Genomic DNA, 22,969 nt, shown 5'->3' with positions numbered 1-22,969 from the left:
GCTTTCACTGGCTGACCAACGTCTCGCGATCAATCATTAATTTAACAGCTACCTGCGAGGGTGGCAGGGTAGGCGCGCTGCCTATCCATTGTACGGAACGCACTCAACGTTACAGAAGCCAAGCCGCGTCTAGTTGCCCGATACACTTGAGCTTTCGCTCTCTAACAGTGTTCAGCAGTAGTCAAACCGCAGCTAATTTTTTTCTTATTCAGTTGCACCTCTTTACAACTAAGATGCCCTTTAAAGCCTAACACTGTCCGCGACAATTTTTCTGTACATATGTGTGTTTTTGTGTTAACGATTGCTTGTTGCGGTTAAAAGCGCTGTTAGGGTCATTACTTGCAAGGGAAAACCTTGTCAGGCATGTAATGGCCATAGGTGAGCGAACAAAAAGAAGGCCGGCACCGTCTGGACGACGTTGAAGTAACGAGCATTAGCTGTTCGGCTTACTAGACGAAGAAAGCGAAGAACGCGCCGCTCCTCTCGAGAAACGAAATGTACGGGACCTTTTAAAACGGGGTGGATTGCCACCATGCTCGGCTACGCGTGCAAGCACGCCGCCTAGCGGAGCGATTGACGCCTAGCGCCATCTATCAGAGAAATTACGATGCACGTCTACCCGTTGTCGAGTTACACCCACTCAAGATACGTCCCAAACGGAATTTGCTTCGTTTGGGGGGGGGGGGGGGGGCAAGTTGGGCCTAGAATTCGGCTTGCGTTGCGATATGGTAACACTTCAATTAGTAATTGCATGTATACAATGTTTACCTACAATTTATTTGTGGTTCGATTTCTATACCACCGCCCATAGGGTTCTATTTACCATATTCGGTACCCAACTGTCCCCGGATGGATGCCCCTTGTTGTCGGAGTATATATAGCCGAACGAATGCATGCACACATAGCGGTCCCGTAATGGGAGAGTTTTCCTACCGTTATATGATATTTTGGGGGGAGGGGGAGACGGCAGAGGGATATAATTGTACCACAAATTTTAATGACCGGCATCTTGGATTTGAGAAACCGGAACTATGCCGCCATTTCGTCCCCTGTCGTCATACACACATAGTTCAACCTCTATCCACCATATTGGACAGTGACGTCATCATTGGCACGCGACAGGCAGTTGTATCTACAATGCTATTGTAGATGGCGTTACACGTCTCAACACGAGATGTGCTGTTTTCTAGTCTCTGCCACGTATGGCACTGTGATCTCCAGGTGGTAGCAGACCCCACGAAATCTCGAAACGTGGTAAGAGCTAACGCTCTTAAAAACCACATGCGTGCGAGTAAATGGCGTTCCACCAGTAGACTGTGCTTGGCGGGCAAATAGAGCCCCCAAGTCTTCCCATGCGTATGCTCGTGTTTAAGTAGCGATCCCACAGTCTCCTCGCACTGCTGGGCAGTCGAAAAAAGCTCACACTCACCATAGACTGCTCTCTGTGCGTACATATATTGGGCATCGGCCTCTTCCGGTTAGAATTCAAAAAGGTCAATTCGGCGTGCTTTTATCGGTGTGTTTCGGTTTCAACCCAAGCATCCGACCCCCTTCATAATGTAATAAGCATTGGCCGCTATTTTTTTTAAGTATTCAGCCTATTGTTTGGCACTTGTCTGTAGGTCTCTCGAGCAATGGCGTGTCATCCGTAGGGTTCATTTCGCTCTTATTTTGCTCAATTGTATCGTCATTTGGTTACGTTGTATTCTGGAGCTTTCCTTTACAGCATGGCCCATATCCTGTTTGAGGACCTTAAACCTCAGAAGCCAGCCAAACGAACCGTTTGAGTGCATTGTACAGAATGTTCAAACTGACACTTCGCTGGTATTTTAAAAATGTATACGATGAGCAGTTCGCGAAATCGGCATTCACGCGCAGGTTATGCTGCGTATAAGGTATAAAGGTATAAGGTATCAAGTGGTAGGATGGTTGTCCCCGTTAACTTCCTAATTATCATATATTGGTAATTTAACAATGTAGCTACTGTAAGAAGCCTGCACTTTTATATTAGTATTTTAGAGGCGGTCCCATGTTTAGAAAACTACGCCTGGTAGAGTACTCCTATAGCAGAAGCTTGTTTCAGAAATATGCGTCCAAAAAGTGAGCCCACCTAATTTTTTGGGGGGAAAAGAAATGGCGCAGTATCTGTCTCATATATCGTCGGACACCTGAACCGCGCCGTAAGGGAAGGGATAAAGGAGGGAGTGAAAGAAGAAAGGAAGAATTGGGGTGCCGTAGTGGAGGGCTCCGGAATAATTTCGACCACCTGGGGATCTTTAACGTGCTGTGCGATATCAGTGCACGTTAAAGATCCCCAGGTGGTCGAAATTATTCCGGAGCCCTCCACTACGGCACCTCTTTCTTCCTTTCTTCTTTAACTCCCTCCCTTATCCCTTCCCTTACTGCGCGGTTCAGGTGTCCAACGATATATGAGACAGATACTGCGCCATTTCCTTTCCCCCCAAAACCAATTATTATTATTAATATTATTATTATTATTTCACTCCCTCCTTTATCCCTTCCCTTACGGCGCGGTTCAGGTGTCCAACGATATATGAGACAGATACTGCGCATTTCCTTTCCCCAAAAAACCAATTATTATTATTATTATTATTATTATTATTAATTGAGCATTCAAGGCGATGGTAATCCACCCGGAAGTCCTCCATGGTGTGACGTAGCTGTTGCGTCGAGCGTTTCTTCATGTCGATAGCACGAAGTGGTGAATGCGGAGAGGGCGCGTGGTGTGTCATAGTCGCAAGAGAAAGGTGAGCTGTTATCAGGTTCAGCTTTCATTGTGCACCATTGGCAGCGAAAGCGCGATAAGTAGCGCCATGTCCTACCGAGATAAAGTTTGGGACGATCGTCATCGACTTTTGTGCACATTTAGCCAAGTCGAGCAAAAATATTAGGAGGCCGATATCTTAGGAAAATTCTATTTTTAGTGGCGCGGTAATTCGATGACCCATAAAACCCCAATATAAATACGTACGCAAGTGGCAGTGGCACAAAAGTTGAGGAATTGTGTATAGTTAATTAGGAGGTTGAAATCGAAAATTAGATTCCTTTCACTTTCTCTCCGTGTTGCCGCAAAAGTGAGTGCCAAAACAGCTCTCGTGTTCAACTCGCCGTTAATTTTTGAAAAATCCGGGAACGCCAATTTTGAGCACTGTGCATATGGCGATAGGTGATTTTTAATGTCGCATTATTGCCTTTCGTTCTTTTATGCTTCGCCTAAAAGGGCATAAGCAGACCATTGCTACTCAATATGGGTGCGTTAAATTTCCCAGGAGGCTGCGCGAATGCCATTGAAAGCATAACGCCCGTAATGTGACCTTTGAAAGCGCAAAAACTGTCTTGCACTTTCGCAGGTGGGCGTTGATGAAAGCATGGAGGAATACATGCTCCACCGATGGGCCTTAATACCGGACGCCAACTGGACATCGTATTACACGACATGTCTCGAAGGCTTCGTACCGGGATTTGACACAAATAAGAAAAGCCAGCTCGTAAACGATTTGATTGCTGCGGAAAAGGAAGGTGCGTAGCCGCGTGCCCGTGTCGCTCCAGTTTTCACAGCCGTGTGTAAAGAAAAACCTAATTTCGATTGCGCACTTTATTGTGCAGATGATCACTGCTACGTCGTCTGCATTGTGGTTTCCAAGTTGTATAGCATTTACTTTATATGCTGCCGCGACGCATGAGCATACCGAAAGTTATTTTTGTCTTTCTTTGTAAGTACTAATAACCACCGCGCAAAAATGCACTCACTTTGAGTTCAGCACAGCGCGGATGCTCGTGACTCGCGCTATGCTGCGAATCAAGCGTGAAGCGTCACCAGCGTGGAGAGGCGATGCTGCAGCCTCATGAGTCTCCTGCATTACACTGCATGGCGTAAACGTCAGTTTTATTCTCTAAAATGTGGTGTTTTAGGACTGCGCGTTTGCAGCCAGCCTCTCTAGCTCGCACTCGCTGCGCTCAGCCTGCTGCGTGTCGGGTGTGTCTCACCTCCCAGCTACGTGGTTAGTCCGCGAAACGTTCGTAGTCATTTGGCGGCTGCCTTGGGCCGTGTGTTCCAGCCGATGACGACGGAGGATTCGCTGCGCACGAGGCTCTGCATGCGTGCAGAGGCAGTGTAAGTGATCGCGGGTGAGGACGTGCCTTACGAGAAGCGGTAGCGCTGTAGGCATTCCCATGATGTTTTCAAAACAAAAAAAAATTGCCAACAACACATGGTGGGCTTGCTAGCAGCGCCATTACGCAGGTCACTAATAAGCTCGCCGAACAGTGCAGCGATTTATTTCCAATTTAGGGAATAGAATGGCCTAATTGCAGAATGAGAACAAATACCTTATAATCCTCAGTGCAAGCCATGAATATCTCCGAACTAACACCAACCAGACAACCTGCTTGTTCTCAGCATTCGAACTACATTAAGGCGACGCCGGAAACTATTCGCGACGAATTAATTTAGTATTCCACGACCTTCATCACGCTGATTGGTCACAAACTTGGGGACATACCGAACAAATCATCATTCGTCACTAGTGAGGAATGATGAATGACCTTATTAGTACTAAGGTCACCTGAACGGTGACAATCGGTCCTAAATAAAAAAAGAACCCTCACATCTTATTACTCACCATAGTCGCCCGAGGACGGTTAAATTCATGTTCCACAAAACCAGAGAGAAGGTTTTATCAAATTGCCGTAAATTAAATCTACATCTTAAAGCATCTATGAGCGCTTTTCTCGCTCTGTCCAATATCGCTGGTAGCAGTCGGAAAATCCAAAACTGCGCCCTTTTTTCCGGGATACAGGGCGTTGTTCATTGGTTCAAAGCCCTCCGTGTACAGCAACGCATCCCACATTGTATAACAAGCCTCATAACGGTCGTCTGATCTAAAAAAAAAATACTAAACATCCCCATGCCTTACAAAGCCATTACCATTTATTATCTGTAACCTGTACGGAGTTTCATGCTGAAACGAGCACTCATTTCTAGCACAGTCGCGACATGCAACAGTAATAAGCTCCAACAGGCTTATTGAGGACATCATTAACACCGCAGTTATTGCTGACTTTAATTTTTTTTCCTCTTTTCAAATGACTGCGCTTATTCTACAGGGGCGGCTGACTGATAGCTGTAAGCCCGGAGTTATCGTTTTAAACAATCAACATCTCGTCTAACTACGCAATACTAACGCCTATTTTCAACACATTCAGGAGGGGTGGGCATGCCTTGATAACCTCCACACGGTAATCCAAATTGAGATTGCAAGGTTAAAAGCACACATCAGTTTAAAATTCGTACCCTAATGCATATATTCTACTCGCCAATGATTTAACATTACAGAAATCGATTGGCAAAGTCAAATAAATTTACATCATGGAAACACAGAATCAAAAGATTATTTGGATTTTTTACATTTCACGTTAATCAGCTGGTAACAAACACAACATGCACCGCAGGAAAACAAGAAAAATTAGAAACCTGATAGAAACTACTTACCTACAGACCTTATCATCTATACATACTTACAGGAAAATAGGCACCACAAATTTGTTCGAACGGAGTTTTGCTTTTGCGCTGAACGCCACTAAACATGCAACAAAACAATCACCTTGTACGAGAGAGGTTATTGACGCTATTAATCACTAATTAGGCAACTGCTTCACAATCGTTGTCTATAATTTCAACTGGAAATCCGTTACCGAGATTTGGTTTATACTTAGGCACAATTCACATGAACTAACCCAAAAATGTGCACATACAATAACCTACTATATTAATAAAAGCTTAAAGCCTTAGTTGTTCGAGACTCTAAAACGACCCGAAAATAAAAATAACTGGCGTTTCTGAGCTGTGCTGCTGAAAATAATTTTCGATGCGTGAGAAAAACACTAGCGTGGAGAAAAAGTGTACCGAACTGCCATCAGCAACGGACGATATTTACATTTTAACCGCGACCTGCAGCGCATTCTGTGCGATAAATTGAAGTACTTTTAGGAAGTTATTAGTCGGACACCAACGCGCAATCGCTCTCGCTCACACTTGAGGTAAAGCGGGCTCCTATACGGAACGTCGCATTTTCGTCAGTTTTACACAAGAGCCTGACTGACGTCATGGGTGCGTTCTACTCATATCACATCTCTATTGCGGGTAATAACTTTATCTTCAAATCGAATTTTTTAATTAAAACAATGAAACTTTCTTCATCAGCCGATGCCGACGAAATAAACACCGAGCAATTGTGACAGTTCGTTGTACTTGCTGAAGTTGTTCTCAGAGTGACTCTCTACCAGTGTTGTACGAAAAGTTCGGCAATTTGGTAACGTTGTTCCCTTTTATAAATCAGGAAATAAAACTTCCTTTCCTCTAGTGTCTCATGACCCAGACCGGCATACCCTGCAGACTTTTAGAAAACGTCGTACACCCTTACATTATGCACCTCTTAGGAGTTAAGATTTTTTTTTCGCACGGGCAACCACAGTACTTGAGAGGGGTATTCTTGCCAAACGGGGCTAGCCTTGTTCATTATCGAATTACATGGTAGCCTATGAACGAATGTTCAGCACAAAACTCTTCTTCTGAATTGCAAAATGGTGTAATCACTGTCAATAAAAATCGCAAATACCCTGTCTTAGCACATATCTGCTGAGACATCAAATATCTCAAAAGGCTTTTTTATTGCCACTATTTTGGTTTTTGTATATGTCTACGAACTGCTGCTGTATGTATTTACCCGTATGTTTGCGGATGACTGCGTGATCTACCGACCAGTATTGACTCATCTGACCGTGAAACGCAAAAACTTACTCATGACCCTTAAATGAAAACTGAAGTGCTTTTTCGGAGAATCAGACGACATTCAAGAATTCGTATGCGTGTAGCTTTTAGGTGTCGCTTTTAAAGATTTTGTACTAGGGTTTAATATAGTGACGTAATAGCCAATTAAATTTTTAGTGATACGCAGGCTTCTCCTTTTTGCATAGCGTTTTGCGGAGAAGCTTAGCTATGATGTCATAGTGAGTGAGATTTAGATCTACCTGTCTTGGCCGCGTCGTGTTGAATTCCGCCGTGCAACGCTCCGCAGCATTCACGTGCAATGGCATCTGTCCTTTTTTTTTTTCGAGCAAGTGTTTCTGTCTTGGAAATGTACCGCCTCTCCAAGACGACGTCATTCTGCGCCTCCTACCTGGCCCTGCGCAGTGCATAGAAACCTCAGCGCCACGTTGGCTTTAGTCGGCGATGGCCCCACCATTTAAAATGCGATCACAAAATACCACGTGCTTCCCCTGAAACCATCACACGTTCCATCCCTTTCAGTTCGCCGAATTCTAAAACTTGCAGTGCAACCGAAGCAAGTACAAGGTTGCCTCCTTCACTATTCACAAAACTCATGCCTCTCAGTGCAAGAGTAACATACGGAAACTTTGAGTCCACACCATCTTATCATCTTTCAAATCTTGGCCAACACATCACCTAGCGACCTAACGTGGAACGCGTGTGTTGCTGACGTGATATCAACTAAGAAACAACTGCTATTTCTACACCTCCCCCAATATATTGACTGAAGCGAACGGTCACCGAAAATAAAGCAGCATAGGGGATGTCTTTCCTTTCACTTCTTTAATTTGTGGTTTTCATTAATGGGAGAATAACAAAAGCATAAGAAAAACCACATACCGCTGGTAGGACCTGAGCCCACGACCTCCGAATTTCGCGTGCGGTGTTCTACCAACTGAGATACAGAGATGGCTGTCCACTCTTATGCTTTCAGGGGTGTTGAGTAGTATAACCGAACCGTGAGGGTGTTCACCAGCGCCACCTTCGTTCATAGCGGCAAACGTAGCACGTCCTGTGTTACTGCGAGTGCCACATTGGAACGTGATCCAATGGTGAGAGTGGAAGCTGTGCGAGAACTCTATCATGCTACATATGGCAAAAAGACTGTCAGATTCGAGGCCCTCTTTAAACTATTCTACAAACAGGGGAATAGAAACAGGTGCTCGTTACGCCATGCATGGTGGAAGCCATAAGTCGGCGAAACAAAGGAGCATAGGATTTGTTTTGGTTTAGGGGGGTTTAACCTCCCAAAGCGACTCAGGCTATGAGAGAGGCCGTAGTGAAAACCCCCGAAAACTTCGGCCACCTGGGGTTCTAGCGTGCTAACATCGCACAGTACATGGGCCTCTACAATTTCGCCGCCATAGAAATTCCACAGCAGGGTATGAATTTCCTTTTCCTTTTTTTAGTTTGCGGTTTTCATGAATTGGAGAATAATAAAAGCAGTAGAAAAAACAGCCACATGCCACCGGCGGGTTTCGAAACCACGTGAAATTCGAAGGTCATGGGCTCGGATCCCACTGGCGGCATGTAGTGGTTTTTTCTTCTTCTTTCATTATCCTCCAATTGATGAAAAACACAAATAAAAACAGACGTTCCCTATGCTCCCAGGTTTAGGTGACTGTTGGCTTCCATCATGTATGTCGGAACGAACAACACTTTCCTTCCCTTGTCTCCCTACTTCTTGCAAGACTGCTTTTTCTTAAATCGCTCGTTCGATCTGTGTAGAATCCGCGTCCAACATATGAGATCTGTGTGATGTCAATCTCACTAACGATGTCGAAGCAATCCAAAGTCGGAGCGGGATTCTTTCATTTTTTTCTGTAAATATGACATGACCATTCCACATTTGCTTTTGGACTTATTTATATTATCACGAACAAGACGAAGATGGCAGAGGCGCGGGACGATGCACTCGCGCTAGGTCAGCGGCCATTAAATCATTTCTTTGCCATCGTTCCCCGCGTCTCATTCTTCGGCCAATGCGTTCACTAAAAGGTGTACCCACTCCCATTATGTTTCTCGTATGAGACAGCAGTATTTGTAAATAAGTAAAAAGATAAGGCCGGATTATTGGCTCTGTTTTCTTTCTTTATATTTTGTTGCTTCTTTGCTGCAGTATTGTAATAATGCACCAAGTAGCTGAGCTGTCCAACCTGTTATTCTTCGTTCCCGCTTAAGTACCCTTTCTGTGTACAAGTTTTCTGGTGTCTGATATACTTCAGAACAATACACAATTCACCGCAGAGGCCACTGGCATCATTTTTTCCGCCCACTTGCCCAATTAGTTACTTTGCAGCGACCTCCTTTCCACGTTTCGCTAACGACTGGAACGCCCTTCACAGTCATATTGTTGTCATCTCTTTCTCGCCATCACTCACTGAAAAGGCAACTTTTTTAGAGTGCATGTGGACAATATGAGGCATTGTCACTTTCTTTTATTCTTCATACCACCCCTTGCGTGATGTGCCCATGGCGGGTCTTGATGGAAGCAAAAGTAATCGATGTGGAAGTCGCCACCACAGGTCTAGCTCTAATTCGCTTGTATAAATTTATGCGCGTCACGAAACGAGTTACCGTTGGTGCATTCTTCGAGATATCGCATTGAACACAACACGTTTCTTTTCTGCTGTATTAAAAGGGCTTGATTTTGCTACTCAACTTTCGCTAAACTTTTAAGTTCGAAATAAACTTATGGCGATCATAGCGGTTCCAGGCACAATTAGCGACCCGTTGCACTCCTTGTACTGGCTCTCCGATTACGGCTGTAAGAAGACAGTGGTTGCAGATGTCCTCCTGTGTCCATGAGCTGCCAAAGGACAAAAATATGCGCTGTTGAAGCAATACCTGTCGCATACTTATGTCTTCGTGGCTGGTGAGAGAGACCCCGAAAGGCACACGACTTCTTAACCCTTCGCTGCACTTGCGTACATCGCGAAGTTATCAGAGGTACAACGCATGTCGGAATATTATCCTTGAAAGTAGCTTCATCGCACAAATATTTGAAAAATTAAAGCCCTAAGTGCAGCCTGGCATTCAAATGGTGAATATTGGTCGTGAGTCAGTTGCATATGTTATATTAGAGGTCTTGAAACAGGCTTATAAGATTACATTTTTCATACTATAAATGGTCAGCTATGTTATGCTTGCTGAGCAATTGTGCTTGAGGCACAGGCAAGAAGTTTTCAGAGACAGGTGCTCTTTTTGCATTGTCCTTCTGATTGCCGAAGCAATAAACGTATTGAAAGGGCTCAGTACGCATGTGATCACTAACTAAAATAAAGTATCATTAGTCTGCATGATAGCTACAAATGCCGTTTGCATTTCCTTTTTGACAACGTTGCAAATTGAAGGTTGCAGTTTTAGTCCTGGCACATCAGCACTCCCGGAAGAAAGTAAATCGCTCACCCAGAATTCTTCACCACAGCTGTGCTTATGGCTCAGGTACGGTGACCGGGAGGTCACAGAAGCTTCGCCGTGCGCGTTCTTAAAACACTAGCTTCGTGTCGCACGCAGTGACACACTGTTGAATAAACGAGGTATGTTTCAAAATTTCGGGTTTTCTCACAAAAACTAGGTTCGTGCCCCTTTTCCTTCTTTATTTCTGCATCCCAAACGAGACAGTGTTTTGCAAGAGTTGAGATCTGGGCCAGTTGGTACACAGTTAGGCGAAAAAAACCAGCCAAAAAAAAGACCAGGGAGAAGAGGAAAAATGCACACAACTAGAACTGGTTGTGTGCGGACAACAACGTTTTTTTCAACATTTTGTTTTGAACATTTCTTTTCAGTTCACCAAGCATACAGTGGTGCAGCAAAAACTAATTTCACACAATGGAGCTTTGAGAAAGTCGCACAAGTGACCGGCCAATCACGCGGTGAGTTTAAAAAGCCTTGTGCTTCTTTCGGCGCACAATTTTGCGGCAAGTACATTAGGAATAGAACACAATCAGGAATGTATGATTCTAGCCACGGTGTAATGGGAGAGAATTGAGACGACGAGAAGCAGTGCAATTGCGACGAAGTTGGAGCAGACACCTGCTTGTTGCTGGCAGCATGCCGCAGCCTCAGCACAGCTGACGTGAACCCTTGGAGGGTTAGTCATTCTTCAGGGCATGATAATGAAGGGCGTCAGGAGTGCGAAGGGAAATAAGGATGGAGGTCTGGGCCTACTGAGGCGTCACCCAACAGGCTGCCTGCTTAATGCATTCGTGTGCAAGCTGGCGCGCCTCGTGGTTATCGGTCACCAGATCATGTTCCGGTGCTCATCGGAGTTTCATTTGGGTATTGGGGTTCAGGTGACGGTGAAGGAAGTTGAGTGTGCGGTCAATGAAGCAACCCGTTTGGAAGGGCCTAAAGAATGCTTGATAGTCTGTAATGATGCTAGCATACGCAGTGCGAGAGGGATTTGCAAAAGCTACGCCGCTCTCCTCAGCACCAGTGACGTCAGGAGTGAGCATGGACGCAGTAAGGACAATGGAGCGTGTGTGGTACGTGGGGGGCCACTGAAGTTGCGATTATATTTCATCGATATTAGCACTGCCTGCAATCTCGGATCGAGTCGTCGTTTCCGTAATGGTTCTGAATGTCGCGAGCGCGAGCAGCGCCACCTACCGAATGAATAGAGGGTAGCATGACGCCGGCAAGGGGAGCAATTTGAATTTGGGTGCGGTACAGGCAAGGGAGACTCTGCAGCGCCTGAAAATAGGAAGGCCGAGGCAAATGCGTAGGACTCGCTCGGTTGGATTGCGATCAAGACGTTCTCGTTTGCTTGATCAAGTGCACTTCTGACTGCTCCGGAAAAGTGTTGTGGACCTCTATAGCCAGATATCGCTGCGTAGACATGTGCAGCTGTAAACCGAGGACTTGCTTATGAGCTTCTCGAAGAGGGCAGTCCAGTTGATTCCTTTCGTTTTAAGGGAATCCAGGGAGCTTCATAAGTGAGGCGGCTTTAATGAGGTCATATATAAAACTTATGATGTCACGTTCAATGAGCCCATGTATACTGGAGGTGATTCGTCCATGTCTCCTGGACATGGATGCATCCAGGAGTCTCATCGAGAACTCCAATGCTCTCACTCCACGTGCTGAGCCTCACCTTAAAATCGAACGCTCGTGCCTCCCATTCTGTGTATGAACTCCTGGACGCGTCCAGGAGTTCCTGGCACTTGCTGAATGTTGCAGAACAGGGAGTTTAGACTTTGTGGCTAAGCACCGAAGGCTGCCCCTGGCAAGTTAGCGCTAGGTAACAACTATGGGCGCTTGCAGGGCATCTTGTTGGTAACCCTAGTAGCCAGGCATTGCCCAGATTGTGAGGTCATCGGCAAGAGCGAGTGCGGGACAGGAATGGCTGAGAGGAGAGGAGGGAGTTTACAGAGGACCAGGTTGAAACTCGTGGGGGCAATATCAAGCACTGTGGGGTGCCTCTGTTTGGAAGACTAAATATCGGGGAGCAAAGGGTGCCGTGACCAACGGTGGCTGTTTGGTCTTGTAGGAGGCTGCAAATGTAGGTGTACACTTGGTGGCCGCTTTTGGTGCAGGCCAAGTTGTCGAAGTGAGCGAGTGACTGACATTTTCGAAAGCTTCCTTGTTGTTGATGCCAAGGATCACGTGTGCGGTAAGGGCAATCGTGTCGGCAGGAAGTCTTCCTCAAGCTGTAGGAAGTCGTCCTGCGCAGACGGTTTGGGGTTAGAGCCGACCATGGTGGGGAGAAAACGCCCGCGTCTTCCAGGCAAGGATGAACGAGACCTAGGAGTACGCTCTCAATGAGCTTGCCGACGTATGATGTTAATTAAATCATTGTAACTTTTCGATAGAACAGCTGGGACCTGTGCGGCTCTTTGGGTTCACAGGGGTATCGGCGTGGTTCTGATCTGCTCGCTGTCCCATGTCTCACACTTGATTGAAGTAGGTGTAAGGGTCTGCAGAGTTCGGGAATCAAGGTTTCGCAGTGTTTTGTTCGTAATTTATAATGGCCATGTACCGTGTTCCGCGTTAAGGCAAGGGTGGCCTGCGTCAATATCTCCACTGGGAACGGAGCATCCAGGTATACGTTTGGACGGCCGTGGCAATCATAACAAATGTTAATATGTGCTGGGCTAATATAACGCCCTAGAAGGTAACGAAGGTACGCCTCTGTGCCCAGATAGGTAGATCAGATGAGCATGAGTGCCCGCGGGTTCTGTACTTTAATGTTAATGGGGTCCAGAAGAGAACGAAGAATATTTCAGCCGCAAGAGGTGCCCTGAGTATATTAAACGGGAGGGGATGGGATGAGAGGGGGTCGACCTGACTGCATTCCAGTGCAGAAAGATAGGCTACTACATCATAGAATACTTGAACGAGCCGTTCCATCAGCCTTGCTACGAGTGGCACGAAGGTGGTCTCTATTAACGTCACCATGAGGCGTGTCATCTGCACTACCACGTGATATAACATGAAATTAAGCGGGTGCCTTCCGTGCTCAGACAAAAGGAGCGCAGGAGAGATGGAGGTGTAGGTGCAGAGGCAACTTCTAGTGGGCCGTGTTCATAGCCTTCAGTGCTGCGCTTCGTAAGTCATCAACTTCTCTTACACTACTCGAAGCAGACCGCTCTCACTACCGTATGCCGCGGAGGCATGTGTACTGCGGATTTTGAAAGTAACCGTGGTCTGTTAGGATGGCAATGCCGTCATGTTATATGGGCTAAATTTTGTGTATTCGCGAGAAAGTTGGGAGAGTTCTTATAAAATGTTATAGATATGCTCCACTGTGTTCTTGGATGTGTGTGCATCTGCTCTCCATAGGTGCTTCTTGTCTGGGAAGAGACCACTTGTGAAGTACTTACGGGGTGTACAGACATGACGCCTTTTAAAATCATGATGAATAACGCCGGTAGTGCGCCTGCCAGACTCTTCCAAGCGGTGCCCTCTTCTGCTATCCTCTGTGAAGTGGCCGCAAGAAATAGCTGTGTGTATATGCGGAGCCACCGGTGTGGTCAAATATTTATAGAGTACCACAGGTGAAACATAAGTGATCATTCTCACTTTCATCTGCTCAGCCTAGAGAGTCGCGATTGAAGGAGGAGATGGAGAGGCAATTACATAGCTGCGTTAAAGCGGTGATACCAGCATAATGTAGTGAAAAATTACCACGCTGCTATTTCTGTTTCTCAAACAGGAAATGACCTCCTCAAGCATTGCTATGCATCTGACACATTTACGAAAGTTACTGAAAGTGGAAAAGTGAATGCGAAGGTAGTCTAAAAACTGCTGTCATTGTTTTGCAGACTACTGGCTGGCCATTATCCGCAAACACACTGGAGGCGCCTACGATGCCAGCATGGATATCAACACCATCACCGAAGCCATGATGGTGGCAAACGTCCTACTTCGCCCGAGCAAGCGGTTCGCTATGCGCAAGCTTGTCGCCTGGCACCTGCTCCGCAGTATGATTGGGTTCAAGCAGCACTGCTCGGTCGCATTCAACAATGCCCGTAAACATACGGGAACAGAGGTAATCTTGCAAAGGAGGTATCAATTCATTAGTTCTTGTTTGAATGCTAAGCACTTGCAGGCCCAAACTAACATTACATTCCTCAATTCCTCATAACATCGTGTAGCCGGCCTACTATACATCATCACTTTCTGATGCAGCCGTTACACATACATACACACGCACTATATATATATATATATATATATATATATATATATATATATATATATATATATATATATATATATATATATATATATATATATATATATATATATATATATATATATATATATATATAATATATATATGAGAGAAGTGGGCACTTCTACAAAGATACATTTATTTATATTGATCAACGTTTCGACCGCGGAAATAAATGTGTCTTTGTAGAAGTGCCCACTTCTCTTAAATCTTTATTCTGCGGAGCCAACGCAACCTACGTTCGTAACATTATATATATATATATATATATATCGAAGTATACGCTTCGTTTAAGGAAACATTTTTATCTTACTCGACGTTTCGATCGAAGGAAAAAGATCGGTCCTCCGATCGAAATGTCGAGTAAAATAAAAATGTTTCCTTAAACGAAGCGTATACTTCGGTGTATATTATTTTAAGCAGTCAAGTATCTCATGTTTTCGCAACTATATATATATATATATATATATATATATATATATATATATATATATATATATATATATATATATATATATATATATATATATATATATATATATATATTGCCACCTGGTGTTCTCAGGTGGCGCTGAAGTGTCTTCGAAGACGTTGAAGTGTCTCGCGCTGGCTGGCTGGCTGCTTGCTGTATTCTGCTGGTTAGCGACCTGTCTCCCTGTTTTCCGTTACATATTTTGGTGGAGGTGCTGGGTAGACTCCAAAAGCCCGTGTTCGGGAGGTAGGCCTTGATTTCTCCGGCTAGCACGGTGCACGGGGGTGTCCACTAGCGAAGGACTGGAGCCCAGGGTATCCGGAGGAGTATGAGACATATACAGGGATCTTTGCCAGAGCACCCACACATCGACCTGTCATGCCAGCTGCTGCCTACTACACCTTGCAGAATCCGCGACTGCCCAAACCATTCCACGGCAGTCAGCTCGAAGACGTAGAGGACTGGCTTCTCGAGTTTGAACGCGTGGCCTCATTCAACCAGTGGGACGACGCCGCTAAACTTCGAAACGTCTTCTTTAGTCTCGAGGATGGTGCACGTACCTGGTACGAAAACCGAGAAGACGCCCTAACATCATGGCACGAGTTCCGCCGACGCCTGCTGGAGACCTACACCAGCACGGATCGTCGAGAACGGGCTGAACGGGCTTTGCAGTCTCGCATTCAGATGCCGAATGAGACTGTAAGCATGTACGTGGAGGATATGACTCGGCTCTTCCGGCGAGCTGACCCGGCCATGCCCGAAGATAAAAAGGTGCGCCATCTCATGCGCGGCGTTAAAGAGCAACTTTTCGCTGGCCTCGTGCGCAGTCCACCTGGGACTGTTGCTGAGTTTCTCTCGGAGGCGGTCACGATGGAGAAGATGCTCTTGCGGCGGTCTACCACCTACGACCGGCCGGTACTCGCCGCTTCACTTACAGAGCCGCTTCCTGCCTTCGGGGCTAACCCTGGTCTTCTCCGCGACCTGATCCGCTCCGTTGTGCGCGAAGAGCTCCAGGCGCTTTTCGGTGCTCCCCTGCCGACGGCCGGCTCTCTCGCTAGCCTGGTCCGCGAAGAGGTTCAAGCCTTGAGACCTTCGTTCCCGTCCGTTGACCCGCCGCCTTTACCAACGGAGTGCCGTCGTCCAACGTACGCTGAAGCCTTGCAACGTCCTGCGCCCTCTTCGGCGCAGTTTCCTCCGTCCAATCAAGGCTCGCTGTTTTCCGCACACCCCGACACGTACTACATCGACAATCGACGATCACCCCAGCGGAAGACGGACCTGTGGCGTGCTCCGGATCGGCGGCGTCTCTGCTTTCACTGCGGGGAACCCGGTCATCTGTATCGCCAGTGCCCGTATCGACAGCTTGGGCTGCAGGGGTTCCCTATCGACATGCCCCGTCCACCAAGAGGTCAACGACCCCGGGAGATCGAGGACTACGTAGCCCAGCAGCGCATGGCGACAATTCCCCAGCGGCAGTCTCGGTCTCCATCACCACGCCGACCTTCGCCACAGCCCCAAAGCTCCTCCTGGATGGCGCAGAGACGGTCGCCAAGTCCCCGCCGGGAAAACTAAAGAGAGCGACCTCAGGGGGCGAGGCCGCTGGCAATCGATACGAACAAGACCCCCCGACAACGCGAACAGCGACCGACCGCGATTTAAAGGCAACGACTGCAGTACCTGAACTCGGCGATCGATTCTCGTTGGATATACCCGTGCTTCTCGATGGCTATAAGGTTAGTGCTTTGGTGGACACTGGCGCTGATTTCTCGATTTTAAGCGGAAAGCTAGCGGCGCTTCTTAAAAAAGTAATGACACCATGGTCCGGCACGCAGATTCGCACGGCTGGCGGACATGTCGTAACTCCGCTTGGCCTATGCACAGCAAGAGTCCAAATTCGCAGCTCCACATTTGTTGTCAGCTGCCTAGTTCTACCGAACTGCTCCCGTGACTGTATCCTTGGCGTTGATTTTCTCCGAAAGCGCACTGTCACATTTTCTACCGAGAAAGCTGATGTTTACTCCGAGGACTGTTCACGCCGCGCCGCCCTTAGAATATCCGCCGAGAGCGTTTGGATTCCGCCACGCGCCAGCGTTTTTGTGAGTGTTCACTGCGACGGACTACGTGAAGGGACAGCGGTCGCAGAGGGCAACCTGTCCCTTTTGCTCACCCACGGCATCTGCTCAGCGCGAGGTCTCATCCATCTCCGCGACGGCTGCTCTGAGCTCCTGGTGACTAACTTCTCTAGCGAGCCCCGGCACCTTTTTCGTGCTACTGCCATCGCATTCGCCGACCCCTTAGCGGAGGTTTCTGAATGTTTCGCGTTCGAAGCTGTTAGACCTGTGCGCCCATCCCTTGACATCAGCCCGGACCTTTCGGTGACTCAACAGCGAGAACTACGTGCCCTCCTACTTGAATACTCCTCCTGTTTCGCTTCGTCGAAAGTCCGGCAAACGGCTCTTCTCAAGCACCGCATCATTACGCCCGACGATGCCCGCCCCATCCATCAGCAGCCGTACCGTATCTCACCGAAGGAGCGTGAGGCGATCCAAACGCAGGTGAAGGAGATGCTTTCAGATGGAATCATTCAACCTTCCAGCAGCCCCTGGTCTTCACCTGTCGTGCTGGTGAAGAAAAAGGATGGGACACTCCGCTTCTGCGTGGATTATCGGAAACTGAACAACATCACCAAAAAAGACGTCTACCCGCTGCCTCGTATCGACGACTCGCTCGACAGACTTCGTCGCGCCCAGTACTTCTCCTCCATTGATTTAAAGAGTGGGTACTGGCAGATAGAGGTCGACGAGCGGGACCGCGAAAAAACGGCGTTCGTGACACCCGACGGACTGTACGAATTTAAAGTGCTACCTTTTGGGCTATGTTCAGCGCCGGCAACTTTCCAGCGGATGATGGATACCGTTCTCGCTGGACTAAAATGGCAAACTTGTTTGGTTTATCTCGATGATGTCGTCGTATTTTCCGAAACCTTTGCCGAACACCTTGAACGCCTGAGGACAGTATTAGATGCCCTCCGATCGGCCGACTTAATGCTAAAGCCCGAGAAGTGCCACTTTGGGTACAAAGAGTTGAAGTTTCTCGGTCACCTCGTGAGTGCCGATGGCGTTAAGCCCGACCCCGAGAAAACTGCTGCCGTCGCCAACTTTCCTGTTCCTGCAACAAAGAAAAGTGTGCAACGTTTTTTGGGTCTGTGCGCATATTACCGCCGCTTCATCGCCGACTTTTCAAAGATTGCCGCACCCCTGTACCACCTCACGCGCAATGATACACAGTTCGTGTGGGCTGCCGAGCAGCAGGAGGCTTTTGCCGAGCTGCGCAGACGACTGCTAACATCCCCTGTTCTTGCGCACTTTGATGAAGAGGCTGAAACCGAAGTCCACACCGACGCGAGCAACGTCGGCCTCGGCGCCGTACTCGTCCAACACCAAGGTGGCGTGGAAAGGGTCATCGCGTATGCAAGCCGCACGCTTTCTCGCGCTGAAACAAACTATTCGACCACAGAAAAAGAATGCCTTGCGGTTATGTGGGCAACCATGAAATTTTGTCCGTACCTCTACGGCCGCCCGTTCAAAGTAGTTACCGACCACCATTCGTTGTGCTGGCTTGCAAATCTTCGCGACCCATCGGGGCGCCTAGCCCGATGGAGCCTCCGCCTCCAAGAATTCGATTACACCATTGTGCACAAATCTGGCCAGACGCACGAAGACGCTGACGCACTCTCTCGCGCGCCCGTCGGGTTAGCGGATGATAGCATAGAGGACGAGAGTGGTTTTATTGGAGTTGTCAGCGCCTTAGACCTAATGACCCGCCAGCGAGCTGACCCAGACCTGCGACCTATCATTGATTATCTGGAGGGCCGAGCTTCTGTCGTACCCCGACAATTTTCTAGAAACCTGCCGGCCTTCTGTCTCCGGAACGGCATTTTGTTTAAGAAAAACTCCAGCACTGTTGACCGAGCGCACCTCCTCGTCGTTCCGGCAGATCTCCGCGCCGATATCCTTCTTGCTTGTCACGATGAGCCGACCTCCGGCCACTTGGGCTTTGCCCGCACACTTGCACGCGTGCGCCAGGCGTATTATTGACCCAAACTTTCTCACGCCGTCCAGCGTTACGTCAGAGGCTGCCGCGATTGCCAACGTCGTAAGGCGCCTCCTCTCAAGCCAGCGGGCTTGCTCCAACCTATTGAACCCCCTCGGACGCCTTTTGATCAAGTCGGCATCGATCTTCTGGGCCCATTCCCTGTGTCATCGGCCGGTCATAAATGGATCATAGTCGCGACCGACTATTTAACAAGGTATGCGGAAACTAAAGCGGTGCAGCGCGGTACGTCATCTGAGATCGCCCAGTTTTTTATGCAACAAATCGTGCTGCGGCATGGCGCACCGTCCCACGTAATCACTGATCGAGGTACGGCGTTTACGGCACAGCTCATGCGCGACGTGTTCGAGCTCAGTCACACGAACCATCGCAAAACTACTGCCTATCACCCACAGACGAACGGGCTCACAGAGAGACTCAACAGAACGATCGCCGACATGATCGCAATGTACATAGACTCGCAGCACAAAACCTGGGACGAGATTCTCCCGTACGTCACATACGCTTACAACACGGCCACCCAGGAGACGACCCGATTTACACCATTTCGTCTGGTCTACGGACGTGACGTTCAGACGATGCTGGATGCAATGCTTCCATGCAGCACTGATGACCACCCACTCACGCCAGACGCCGAGCAGTTCGCTCAGCGCGCCGAGGAAGCACGTCAACTTGCCCGTCTTCACATTCAGCGGCAGCAGGGCACGGATGCACGCCGCTACAACCTCCGTCATCGGCACGTCGAATACCATCCGGGAGACCAAGTTTGGGTGTGGACCCCGGTACGCCGCCCAGGCTTGTCTGAAAAACTGATGTGCCGTTACTTTGGACCGTACCGAGTTTTGCGCCGCATCACCGAAGTGACCTACGAAGTTCTTCCTGACGGGACTGTGCAGCCTCAGCGTCGTCCACCCCGCTCTGAGGTTGTGCACGTTGTCCGCATGAAACCCTACTTCACGCGGTAATGGATAGTACGCTCAGTGTTCTGCTAGTTTTCGCGTGGGACACCTTCGCCCACCTCCCTTGTACATTTTTGTGTGCTTGTGCTGTTTTTTTTTCTCTTTCCACTGCCCATACTGCAACCCCGCTTTTGTTTTTTTTTTTTTTGGAGGGGGAGTAATGCCACCTGGTGTTCTCAGGTGGCGCTGAAATGTCTTCGAAGACGTTGAAGTGTCTCGCGCTGGCTGGCTGGCTGCTTGCTGTATTCTGCTGGTTAGCGACCTGTCTCCCTGTTTTCCGTTACATATATATATATATATATATATATATATATATATATATATATATATATATATATATATATATATATATATATATATATATATATATATATATATATAGATACTGAAATTTGCGGTGCCCCGGTTCCTGCCAAAGCTTTTGTCGCCGACAGTACCGATATTCCTGCGTGCTCTTCCGTAATTGTGCCTCTCTCCTGTGCTTGTGTTCGTGATGCCAGTGTCCTCTTGACTCCGCCTCCTGCTTTTCTGCGTCAGCATTGCCTGCCGCTGCCTTATGCCCTGCTTACTTTCTCCGCCGGTCTCACCGCACCGTGGTTCTTCAACCCGTTTTCAAGCCCCTTCACTTTGCGCCGTGGAGAATGCGTCGGAACCGTGCAGCTCTGATTCTGTTTTCAACCGTCCCGACGCTGCCGCAGAATTGCCGCCGGTCGCCATAGTCGCCCTCAGCTGACCTACTCCTGCGCCCGCCCCGTTGTTGAGCGACCTATTCCTTCGCTGTATCAATGCCACTCTACCTCCAACTCAGCGAACCCAAGTTCTTGCACTTCTTGAGGTGTTTCGCTCCTCCTTCGATTGTCACCAACGCGTTTTGGGGCGCACGTCGACTGTCGAGCATCGCATTGACACCGGCGCCCATGCCCCTGTGTGACAGCGCCCATATCATGTTTCCGCCACTGAACGACGAGTTATTGAAGAACAAGTAGACACCATGCTTCAGAGCGGCGTTATTCAGCTTTCCAACAGCCCCTGGGCCTCCCCGGTTGTCCTCGTCAAGAAGAAGGATGGCTCCGTTCGGTTTTGCGTCGATTACCGCCGCATTAATAAGATCACACGCAAAGACGTCTACCCTCTGCCCTTATTGATGATGCTCTGGACTGTCTGCAAGGCGCGGAGCTCTTTTCTTCCCTTGATTTGCGCTATGGTTATTGGCAGGTCCCAATGGCAGCTGCAGATCATGCCAAAACATCGTACATGACCCCTGACGGCCTCTACGAGTTTACCGTCATGCCTTTCGGCCTGTGCAGCGCTCCTGCTACTTTCGAGCGAATGATGGATACCGTTTTGCGTGGCCTCAAGTGGAAGACGTGCCTGTGCTACCTGGACGATATCGTTATCTTTTCACCCGACTTTCAAACGCATCTATCTCGCCTGCGGGACGCCTTGACATGCCTCACAGACGCAGGCCTGCGGCTAAACTTAATAAAATGCGCCTTTGCAGCCCGTGAACTGACAATATTAGGTCACGTTGTGTCGAAAGACAGTGTACATCCTGACCTAGCGAAACTTCGTGCCGCGACTGAATTTCCCAAACCTCCCACCCCTAAGGAACTTCGCAGCTTCCTAGGGCTCTGCTCTTATTTTAGGCGTTTCATTCGCAGCTTTGCCCCAATTGCTGCCCCTTTGACTCAGCTGCTCGGCGCCAATGTCGATTTTTCGGCTTGGTCACTGTAAGGCCGCGCTTCACCAACGCGTACATTTTTTTAATTCCCTTGGCTTGCGGTCACTGCGGGCCACCGGTCTACGCTCCCCCCCCCCCCTCCTTACACGCGTGCCCCCCCCCCCCCCCCCACTCCCGGAAGCAGTGGCAAAGGCGCAGGAGGAACTGGCTGATTGACCACTGTGACGGCGAAGACACCTGGCTTTGTTAAGCACGCCAAGAAACTATGCGAGGCGCACACAACGAGCACGTGGTGCCGCTTGGTCTTAGGCAGCATTCCCACTGCGGCAGAAAGCGAACCACTTCGCATTCCGCGATGGGTCTCTTTTTTTTTCTTCTTTTTTTTTGCATTCTCGATGGCACCGAAGCGTCGCGGTTCTCCGCCGGTCTGACATTCCTGCGGCGAGCCAGTGGATCAGTGGTCCCGCCAATTAGCTGAAAAAAAAAACGTTTTCATCCTTTGGCGATTCGACGCGCGGGCGCGGCAGGAAGGGGAAGGCACCAGCAGTGAGGGCGAGAACTCCGCCACCCCCCCCCCCCCCCCCCGGGGAGAGGGTTTTTAGCATGTTTTCTGTATGTTTCTTTTCCTTTTTAGCCAAGCTCTGGGCTCAAAGTTGGGTCCAACCTTCAGGGGCTGTGGCTAACTCCATTGGTTATCGAAGCTTAGGGCGGGGCCTCGAAAAATAACCGCCCTAATTTCTTCGTTTGCAAAAGATTTAAAATTGCATGTAAAACCATTGGAGGGCAGTCTTGTCTAGTCTTGTCTAGTTGAGCTAGAGGCTCCGTGCAGTGGCACGTAATTGTACAGACCTAGACTCTAACCTCGGGTCGATGAGTAAGGTCTTGTTGAGATTCTCTGTGTGAGATCATTTCTTTTATGTTAAGCTACAGTTTGACTTTCTGCGTGACTCAACTTGTAACGCAGTTTGCCTTTGTACATCCTGTAAATATATTTTCTCTTTGTGTTCATCATCTGGCGTCAATCATCGTCTGCTCCTTCAACACCGTCGAATTCACGTTTGGAGAGGTCCTGTGGCATTCCGAAGAAGCGCAAAGAACCATCTTTGAATTTACTATCACTCACCTGCGACGACGCCTACATAACCTTACGTCGTCACCTCAATGCACCGCCATCTTGCGCCATTTCGTCCCGGCGGCCCCGACTGAAGTCCACACG

General features: G+C 48.3%; 1 protein-coding gene across 1 annotated transcript in view; it reads left to right on the top strand.

The window, feature by feature from the left end:
- The window catches only part of LOC144124018 (uncharacterized), a 42,189-nt gene that overhangs the window by 4,670 nt on the left and 14,550 nt on the right, over positions 1 to 22,969 (top strand). Inside the window, exons 3-5 of the mRNA XM_077656698.1 lie at positions 3,372 to 3,540; positions 10,639 to 10,725; positions 14,116 to 14,342. Coding sequence (XP_077512824.1) covers positions 3,372 to 3,540; positions 10,639 to 10,725; positions 14,116 to 14,342 — 483 coding nt within the window. The remainder of the gene's footprint in view (positions 1 to 3,371; positions 3,541 to 10,638; positions 10,726 to 14,115; positions 14,343 to 22,969) is intronic.

The sequence above is a fragment of the Amblyomma americanum genome, chromosome 3 (genome assembly GCF_052857255.1).
Source record: "Amblyomma americanum isolate KBUSLIRL-KWMA chromosome 3, ASM5285725v1, whole genome shotgun sequence".
NCBI lineage: Eukaryota > Metazoa > Arthropoda > Arachnida > Ixodida > Ixodidae > Amblyomma > Amblyomma americanum.
Note: the sequence above shows the minus strand (reverse complement) of the source record. Positions and strands in the feature narration are given on the sequence as shown.